General features: G+C 42.8%; 1 protein-coding gene across 3 annotated transcripts in view; it reads right to left on the bottom strand.

The window, feature by feature from the left end:
- Nucleotides 1–1,977: 1,977 nt before the first annotated feature.
- Nucleotides 1,978–10,015, bottom strand: part of arhgef10la (Rho guanine nucleotide exchange factor (GEF) 10-like a) — a 103,338-nt gene continuing 95,300 nt past the window's right edge. For all 3 annotated transcript variants that reach the window (XM_069711285.1, XM_069711287.1, XM_069711286.1), the window contains 3 exons: nt 8,664–8,835; nt 3,813–3,935; nt 1,978–3,195 (listed from right to left, as the gene is read on the bottom strand). In XM_069711285.1, the coding sequence (XP_069567386.1) occupies nt 2,645–3,195; nt 3,813–3,935; nt 8,664–8,835 (846 nt within the window). In that variant the 3' untranslated portion in view covers nt 1,978–2,644. The remainder of the gene's footprint in view (nt 3,196–3,812; nt 3,936–8,663; nt 8,836–10,015) is intronic.

Below are 10,015 nucleotides of genomic sequence, written 5' to 3'. Positions count from 1 at the left end.
GGGGCAAGCGGCGGATCTGACTCGAGCTGATCGGAAATTGGATCCCGGATCTCGCCCACCGACAAGAGGAAAACTGACTGCAGCACAGACCTGTCAATCAAACAGACACGCCCCCACAAACAAGCACAGCTCTTTGAGGATTATTTTCAGATGGACCGCCAGAAAAGTAAAAGGAATACACGACTTCAGCCACGAAATAACTTGTGGAGAAAAATGCACTGAGTTCGAATTTTAAGACAAAAGTTGAAAAAGAGTCTATGGAGCCAGAAGCTTTAGGGAGCCAACCTCCAGTGGCAATCAGTGGTATTGCAACATGCAGCACACGCCACATTACGGCAACGTGCCCGTTTTGGTTCCAGTCATATATTATGTCTGCCCCCTCACTGTCACAAAAGGCAGAAAATAACCCCCCAAAAAAGTTTGGATGAACCACCTCTGCAGGGACCATGCGGCTGCTGCTGCTGCTGCTGCACTGAATGAATTAAAGTACTCATTTCTGATTTGACGTCGAGATTTACATTTAGATGACAACATCCAAGGACAGTTTACATCATCTCCTGTTTTATTTCATCTCCTTTTTGAATGATTCTGGTTGACAGCAGGGTGTTTTGAATTTCACTTGTGAGGAGAAGAAAAAGGAGGAAAATAAGCCTCAGTGTGCCTCGGGGGGAGAAACAAACTTCATGCTCCTGTGATGAAGGGATGAGATGAGGATCCCGGAGTGGTGGAGGAGCGAAGTAGAATAGAGATGGAGAGAAATCATATTTTGACCTGAATCATCACTGGCTTTATTGAAAATCCGCCAAGCTTTGTTCGCAGTTTGAATGCGCGTGTGGCCTCCGCCTACACGATGTGAAAACTGTGCATTGTAGAGTACATGTGCCTCTTGGTTGAGTTTGAAGCCGTGGCCAACAGTCAGTGTTGAATTAGGACATTTTTGAAGAAAAAGCTTTACAATATCACACACAGTACCACCGGGTGCTCCTCAAAGCACCTCCGGTTCAACATCCTGCTGTTGTTGGGTGCAAACAATGCATCACATCCTTTTACAAAACAACAATATATAGAACAAAACTGTACGTAGCCTAATGACAATACATTTTATATACAGTAATTGATGACGGTTTTAGAAAGGGTTTTAAAAGCCTACCACGTTAAAAGACACACTGTATTCTCTCAACTCATCTGAAGACATGTTAACCACCAAAGAAAATGGAGTTGTGAGGTTTCCACCCAGCATGAATGACAAGCTGTTTATGGGCATCTTTATATTCTGATAATAAATAATTAATATATGAATTAAACTCCAAATATTTATCAGATGTTAGCATGAAAAACAGAAGGAAAACAAGTGTCAAGAGTGCTGGCTGATATTACTGGTAATATTCATTATCATCATCATGTGTTAATACAGACTTTTGCTATGCATCATAAAACACCTTAAATCAGAATCATCTATGTTATTGGAAATTAATGCTCCCGTAAACAGTCTCTTTTAGATCGGTTCCCTCTGTCGGTACGCGGCCGACAGCAGTTTAGACGGCTGCAGCACTTTTATTTCATCATCCGTTCAAGTCTTCCTTTTGATGTGTGACTGGGGTTTCCAGCTAATGTGAGTTGAGTATTAACAAGCCTGCGTGCACGTTTGTTTTATCTTGCTGATAGACGCCAGTGAATAATGAAAGAGATATCTGGCATTTACAGACTTTTGGGGAAGATAATACTCTAAAATGTGGCACTGAAAAGTTCCATTTGATCAAACAGACCTGTAATAATTAGAGTGATTTAACAGGGCAAATATGAATTCTGAAAAGTAGATTGCTGACCCTCTTTGACTCACATAACTTGATTTTCCAAATCAGTTTTTTTGTGTGTTTTTTTTACATCATTTTTGGAGCCAGTCTGTACTAACATGACCCTCCTTGACAAAAGGCATGGAAGTGACTCATGTTCCCCCCTCCCCCCCCCCCAAAAAAAGGAAAAAATAAAATTATTGTTTTTTTTAAAGGAGCACAGATTCAATTTCGAGACACAATAGAAAGGTAGCGTACATTCACATTGTATGGGATGAGGGAACGGCTGGCGAAGCTAATAAAGTGATACTAATGTGCTTTGTGATGCGATGGTAGTCCCCAGCTTTCAGCTCTAAACAGATGGGATCTCTCCCACAGGATCAGATAAAAGACGTCCATTTTTAACTCTGTGGCAGATTCAACAAAGGCTGTCTCTCAAAGGCGCGTCTACCACGGGTGCTCACACAGAAGTCCTTCATGTAAAACAAATGTGACAGAGCACACGCAGCAATGATGAGGTTAAAGTGAGGCCTATTAATCTTAACTAAGGGCGGGAAGAGGAAACTGATCAAAACAATCACGCAGAAGTAATCTGCGGTGGCCTCTGGCGGGAAGATGATGACGCACAACCCTGAACTTAAGAGCATCCTATGGGCCAATGCTGCCTCTCATAAACAACATGCAGCGGCTTCCTCATTCCGCAGGCTAAGTCAAAGGATGTCAAGCACAGCAACAGTGGCAACACCTTCTCATCATATATTCAAATCCCCGGAATTTATGGAACAGGTGATTCAAGACTAAGCTGGGTAGACGTCTATAAATACACATCACCTCGCCATATATTCTCCATCTCACACTGTCAAAGGGAGCTGCCACACCATAAGAATATTCTCTGAAGCCTCCCCACTCGTCCTGCTACCCGCCACGGCTCCTTCTTTCAGCCTACGGAAACCCTTGCCTCCAGAGATAACGGCTGCAGAGATCACCCTGTCCCTGCGCCCGCCGTCCCGCTCACAAGGACGTCCCCGCACCCACATTTCCGGGTCATCGCTGAGCTCGTAGATAGATCCGTCTTCCACGCTGTGCTCCAATGACTCCAGGGAGGAGTCGGACGCCTCGTCGCCGAGAGCCGTCAACGGCCGTCCGGGCAACCCCGACGTGGAGCGCAGCTTGTACTGCAGCAGGACGCCGCGCCCTTTGCCCCGCCCCTCTCCCTGGTAGGAGCTGGAGTGCTGCAGGGACTCCTGAGAGGAGGTGTCGCTGCGGTCCTCGCCCCCACAGGCAGAGTCCGGCCCGTCCCCGACTGAGTCCCTCTTCAGTAAATCAGGAGACAGAGTGCTGGTGGTGGCGACCAGGAAGTCCACGGGCCCGCAGTGCGCGTTTAGAGAGATCATGCCCTTTCCTGCGGGCAGACAGAATATTCAAAACAGCAGACACGGCAAATATACAAGACTGGGACCAAGAAAGTGTCATTTAAATTCGATTATAATGCAAGTTGCAATCTGAAGTGTGTGAACTGGAAATAACTTGAACCCAGCCTTGCATCATATGTCGTCAACAGTTAAATGTAATTATTTATCATAATTCTACCAGTGTGACAGCAATAATACCAGTTCGAGTTTGTGGGTTATTTACATAATATTCAATAAACTAACTTGGAATAAGATGGCCGTGAAGTAACTCTTGTGCAAGTGGGGAACTAACAACCTCATTCACTTGGCATAATAAACAAAACACTGGCAGGCAGTTTTTAAATTATCCTGCAAGAATATATATATATATATATATATACATATATATATATATATATACACAGTATGATTTGTGTGTTGCCTGCCTGGTAATATTTGCAGTGATTCCCACAGCCACAGGAAAAATGTGAAGTCTGACCTCAATAATGGGCAGTGCAGAGTAATTTTCTATCATAAAATAAAAAATCTACCCCCGCCCTCATACTTCTTGTTATTGACCTCTGAAGGGGCTGTTCAATCACAGCCAGCCGGCTGCTCTGATCCATACCTGTTATTTTGGGGATGCCCTCTAGTTTGGGAACTGGAAGGGTGATAATTAAGCCCTGGGCTGTGCCCACCCACAACAGCCCCTGGCAAATTAGAAGGCTCGTGACTCGCATGTTCTTCGGACCTGCAATACAGAAAACATTGACAGAGAATTGAATTTTCTTCACCGCCTATTGTTACAGAATAACATCGCTCCAAAGTCCAACAGATTATGGGGCCTCTTTTCAAAAAATAATAATAGTTAACTCCCTGTTGACACAATAATATAACTTATTCAAACTTGGATGGTCTGTATTTTAGAGAGTGAATTACAAACTTCTGTTTATATGATTAATACTAGAATTGTTTAGTCCAAGTATGGCCAAGTATTGTTGATTATCGTTGTTATCTTTTGAGCTAAACTCTGATCAATGTGTATTTGAGAAGCTTTTAACACATGCAGAACAGCCACTCTGGGTTACATAACATTATGAAAAGTCAGATCTGTGTGGCAGCTGACCCAGTTGAAATAAAAAAAATAAAAAAAACCTCACAAGAAGCACAACATTACAAACACGACTCTGTGAACTCGGCATCACACGTTGTTGTCTGAGATCTGAGACGATAAACCTCAAAAGTTTCCACCTGCTACTGTACACAGCACTTCCCTGAACTCTCTGGTAAAAAAAACGACAGACATCCTACAGTCTCTCTCAATGCAGACGTCGTAATCCTTCCAAATAAACAAGCGCTATTTACCCCTGGTACACCCACACAGCTGCTATCTAACATTGTGGTTGGCGTGATCAGACCTGTCCTTCGGCCTGTGTGGACAGCGCGTAGACAGATGGTGCTTGACTGACGTCTTGCTGATCTCGCCACAGCAGAACAACACACTCGTCAAACTTCAGCGTGAAAACAACGCAAAAGTATTGAGGGTATAATTCAAACTTGTGCAATTCAAGAAGCTTCTGCGACTAATTAAACAGAATTTGGCCAAATTATTTCATCTTCCGGTCTTCTCGGTTTCAACACGACCGTGTAGTGTGAAGATGCCCGGTCAGAGACTTTTAAATCTTGAAATAGTAAATCAAATTTGGCAGTGAAAGCAAAATTCGAACTGATAAAGGAAAACAATCGCATTGAAAAATATGTGTAAATGTGTGCGTTCACTGATGCATGGACAGAATCGGCGCAGCTCACACGGGCTCTTGACCACGAGCTCGTGTCATATCTATTTCTGGCTGTAGTGGAGTTCACGTGTGTCAAGTGGGTCTCCTCAAAGCTAAGTGGTGAAAAGTTGATTGTTTTGATACCATTGAGTATCGTATGAAGTGAATTTCTTTTTGATTGTTTTGTTGATATTTGACTCTGCTGTCTACGTTGCTAACTTAAAGCTCCTCTGTTTTTCACAGGTGGTTTGTAAATGGCAGCCCGCTGTGACGTCACCCACACGTTTGTGAACTGCTGTTTTAAAGCCTCCAGTGCGGCATTTTAGCCGTTGCTATCTTGTTTTTTGGGGGTTTTTTTGCCATAACTTACCATATTTGAACGAGCTGGAGAAGAGCGAGGCACCTTCTAATATCTAATTCATTATGGAATTACTTTCAGAAGGACCACAACACTGATGAGAAGACATGATCGCGACTTTAATTTATCAACTTTGTATTTCATGAAAGAAGTTGATGCTTTTTGATTGGGAGTCTATTGGAGGAAGAGTTTTCTTGTGAGCCAGCCCCTGGTGGCTCTCAGTGGTACTGCACTTTATTGACCTTATTGCCTTGGCTTCACTTTTCAGACCCGGAGACTACATCTATGTTTATGTACAATCTGTAGTCATTTTGTGTAGTTTGCTGTCCAGGGAGCTGAGTGTAAAAACAATTTAAATTTTGCTTTTTAAGTTGAGATTTTGTTTTATGAAAAAAAAAAAATCCTCTTGAAAAAACTTTCAGGAGCAGAAGAGTAAAATGCAAAGAAGAGATCTTTTTCCAGCGGAGGGATTTGATTCCGACACCAGAAACACACAGCTGATGAGTTTTATCTTTTTTTTGTCTCATGAAAATGTCACTTTCTTTATTCTTGTTTGTAGCTTGAGATCAGATGCAATATAGAAAGTTGTTATTTGTGCAGAAGTTTTTTTGTTTTGTTTTTACCTTTCCTTCCTTTCCTGTAGAGTGTGCTGATAATCCTCAGGATGAGTTTTGACAGTGATTTTCTTTGGATTTTTTTGTTGTGGAGCATGATGCAAGAGTCACCATGAATTGTCTGTGGTGAAGTTTTACCACTGCAGAGATGTTTTGTAGCCCTGCATCAGTTATGGGAAAGGATAATTGCACACTCCTATTATACATTCATATCCTTTGTTTCCTGCTAACAAAGGGGTAAAAAAGCATTGTTTGTTTTGGATTTATTTTTGCATTCCTTCTGTGGTCCCCAGCTTTTGGCTCCCACTGTGGCCTAGTTATCTATAGCACTATTTACCACAATATCCATAGCAACCATAATTGAATTACACCGACACTCATTTGATCACAACTAAGAGAATGCTCATTTACATGTGTAGCTGTATTTACATGTTTGTTCTGTGTCATGCTCAGATTATGATGATTTGCATGAGTGGCTCAACAGTGTCATTAATTAATTCATCCCACTGTGCCGAGATGAATCATACCGAGTAGGAAGCTGACGCCGTATGTACAGGAGGAAGCTGTGTGAAAGCAGATGAGCGCATTCAACGAATTGAGAAGATGCCTCTTTTCGGTGGAGACCTTCGAGGGTCACAGCAGCGAGTTGGTGCGCCGGCAAAAATGGCCTTCATCCCATAACTATCTGCCACCTGCTCACATCGCCTGAGAGTCTATTTGTACTTTAGTTAGAGCGCTTAAGTGAGAGAGTGATGCTCGTGAAAACACCCACTCCCGGGTTACCATGAAATCTGAAGTAAAGTCGGAGGATGTGGGCACCAGGCATTGTCTTTGGAACAGTGATAAAGAGGGATAATGACAAAGGCACTTGAGATTAAGGAGGTACAGCTTAACCTCGAGCAATCTTGCACCTCTAGTTTTTTGTAGTAATGTACACACTCGGCAGTGTGTAGCCACTTTTATCGTGGGAGCCGGTATTTGCCTTAAAAAAAAGAAGATGTCTCCAAAGATAAATGTTTCCCCGCGATATGTCACAGAGGACTTTATTCCGGAATATTATTTTTTCACCCTAAGGACAGAACTATTAAAGGCATTAGTAGCGAGGAGATCAGCAGTTTCCTCTGCCTCAGAAACTTCTCCGTTGTTTACTGCAACTGGAATTCCCTATTGAGTATAAATCACATTAAGGGGAGAGGATTACGGGGTATATCATTACTGCATGTCCTAGCATAAGTCAAGGAGAAACCGAGTGGAACGGAGACCCAGCGATGAGAGGAACCATCGGTATTTCATGTGCAGTATCTGGGGCAGGGGTATATATCCTCTAGTCTCTTGTGAGCTCAACAAATCACAACTTAAGTCAAAGATCGCCTTCCTTTTTGTGGACCCTGAAGACATGAGCCGAGCAATTCTTTTTCTTTTCACCCCGAATCTTCCCCCAAGGCCAAGCCTCGAGGCTGCCACCCTCCCCCTCCCTCACATCTGCTGCATATTTCAACGTGGAGCACTGGCGCTGGGTGGGAATGACCTCTGGGTCCCTGTTTCTCTCCAGATACATGGTTGTAGGAGTCTGTTCTTTTTAAATACTCCTCTCCAACCCTCCCAAAAAAAGAACTTGTATCTAAAAGGGAAAAGTTTTGTGTCTAAAACGCATGCTGGTTTCTTCACTCGCAAGAGAAAACCCCTTTTTTTTTTGTCCTGATGCTACCACAGCTTTGAGTATTGCTCTAAATACATCAATCATAACCCGGTGTGACTCAATAAAAACAAGGACAACATTTTCTAAATCCTGATGCATTTTCTACCACTCAAAACAACATTCCGCATTCATGTACTGAATGAGCCGATGGCCCACGTACCACAGCCTGAACATATTTGAGGAAAGCTGAGATTGAGACACACATACAGTAGTAATCACCAATTAGACAGTTTTAGGTATGCTCCAGTGCTATCTAATTTGTTTACAATAGTTCTTGCCTCAAAAAAAAAAAAAAAAACACCCACGCTCGCTGATGAATATTTCATCCACCACGAAGGAAGGCACACGGGAAGTAATGGGCTATCTGTGGCATCCTAAACGGACCGCAGCGAGAAGTGAAACGGGAGTGAGGGGATTTTAAAGCAGAGCGGATGAGATGAAAAGGGGAGCGAGGGGGAAAAGTGGGACGAAAAGAAAGATAAATATTCACTCAAAAGGAGGAAGGAGGGGAAAAAGGAGGTAAAAGGGGCGAGATGTCAAACATGAACGGACGTTTAAAGAAAGGCAGGACTTTTTCCATCGCTAACTCTATGAATGGAAATCTTGAACATTTTACTGCCACTCAATGACGTTACCTTTTTTTTAAAATTATTATTAATCCCTATCTCTCACCCCATGGGTCTATTATGGCTTTGCAAAGGCCTGAGATGGATACTTAATTCAGGTCAATCTCGGGAGAGCAAGACCCAAGGAGCAACATGGACAAGACAAGAATACCATCGAGCGGAGGAGAGCATAAATGTATTCAGTAGGTGTCTTCTCTTTTCTGTTAAATAATAAAAACGCAAAAATGATCTGTGCAAACGAAACACATTTTTGCTGCACCACTTGGAAATGTCGGATTATGATTAATTTGTCACAAAAAAAAAATGTGAAAATGTGTTTGAGTCGGCGCGCTGCGCTGCAGGATGGAGGCTGACCTCTCGGGATGTGGAGGTCAAAACCAGGCGGCGGCGGTGTGTGTCTGTACCTGTGCTCAGCAGCGTGGAGCGTGTTGAGATGTTGATTTCCTGCAAAAGCTCCAGTGTTTCGGTGTGAAAGAGACGGATGGAGGAACCCTCTGAGAACGCCATCCACACCCCTCCGCCAGCGCACGCCATGTGTGCGACGCTGACCATCGGGTCAAAGTGGACTTCAAACTTCTGCAATAGAAAACCATAACACTGTTATGAATAGGGGCACCGTGTTACCGGCATCGTTAACAAATGACATTATTTCCATGATGAAAAATATTTCTGGAAGGTCAGATCTCTATGGAATCTTATTGTGGTCTTTTAAACAAAACAAACATTTCTTTGGGGATTTTTTTTTTTTTTTTTTTCCTCCATTAAATCTGTGTTGCAGCCTCAGTATGGTTTTACATTTTTTTTTTGGTTTTGCTTGTTTTTACTTTAGGCTGTTACTCTGTAAAGAGGTCAACAACAGCTATGGAAATCTATTATTAACAAGAAATGTCATGACCGTAGAGTGTGCGGTGCTTCACAGTCATATTCAAAGTATTGTGACATTCAGTTCAAAGTTGACTGATCCGAGTGTTCATTTTTTTTCACATTACAATAAAACTGTCATGCTCATATCCTGACATGATGAGGTCAGTGGAAGCCACCTGAATATTACATTCAGTTGCTGCTCTACACCGACTTTTTCGTACATAAGTCTAACTGTCCCTCCTAGTTTTGTAATTTACCGAGTCTCTGACACACGGGGCATGTTTTTGCATCATTCCCCGGCTTCTATCTTTTTAAGAAAAACAATGGGGAGAAAAAAAAGTGTTTCAGGCACACGGTCTTAATGAGCGGCTCGAAATAAATGCAATGAGCCTTATCATGGAAACACATGCGGCCCCTGCGGTTCGAAGGCGTGACAAGGGCTGGTTTGGGCATCATCTTGGAAAACTCGTATCACTTTCAATGCACAAGTTGCATGAAGCTGGGCAATTAGTCAGCGAGAGTGAATGAGCGAGGATGAGAATGCACCGCCCACCCTAACCCAAGTGCACCGGCAGACAGGGATTACCACCTGTTTGTGTGCCCTTGCCAGTGGGTCCTCCTTTGTTTGAAATTAGGGGGAAAAGGAAAAGAAGCCTTTGATGTGTTTTCTCTTTTAATTGACTCCTCAGCAGTGGGTGCCTGTAACGCCATGGGAAACAAAATGCAGCGCATCTCTTGGTTTTTCAAGTGCAGCCATCCAAAAATGTGATAACCATACTAAACTAATGCAAATTTTTACCGTTAATGAACCCATCGCATTTTAAATAAACAGACAAGTTTGTATAGAAAAATCACATTCTCAGTGCACTGTCTTGTGTTACATAATTATCGC

This window comes from Brachyistius frenatus, unplaced genomic scaffold (genome assembly GCF_029030835.1).
Source record: "Brachyistius frenatus isolate BFR_SWC_R1_liver_20210118 unplaced genomic scaffold, ASM2903083v1 Contig_98, whole genome shotgun sequence".
NCBI classification, from domain to species: Eukaryota; Metazoa; Chordata; class Actinopteri; family Embiotocidae; genus Brachyistius; species Brachyistius frenatus.
This window is presented reverse-complemented; position numbering and strand designations above follow the sequence as displayed.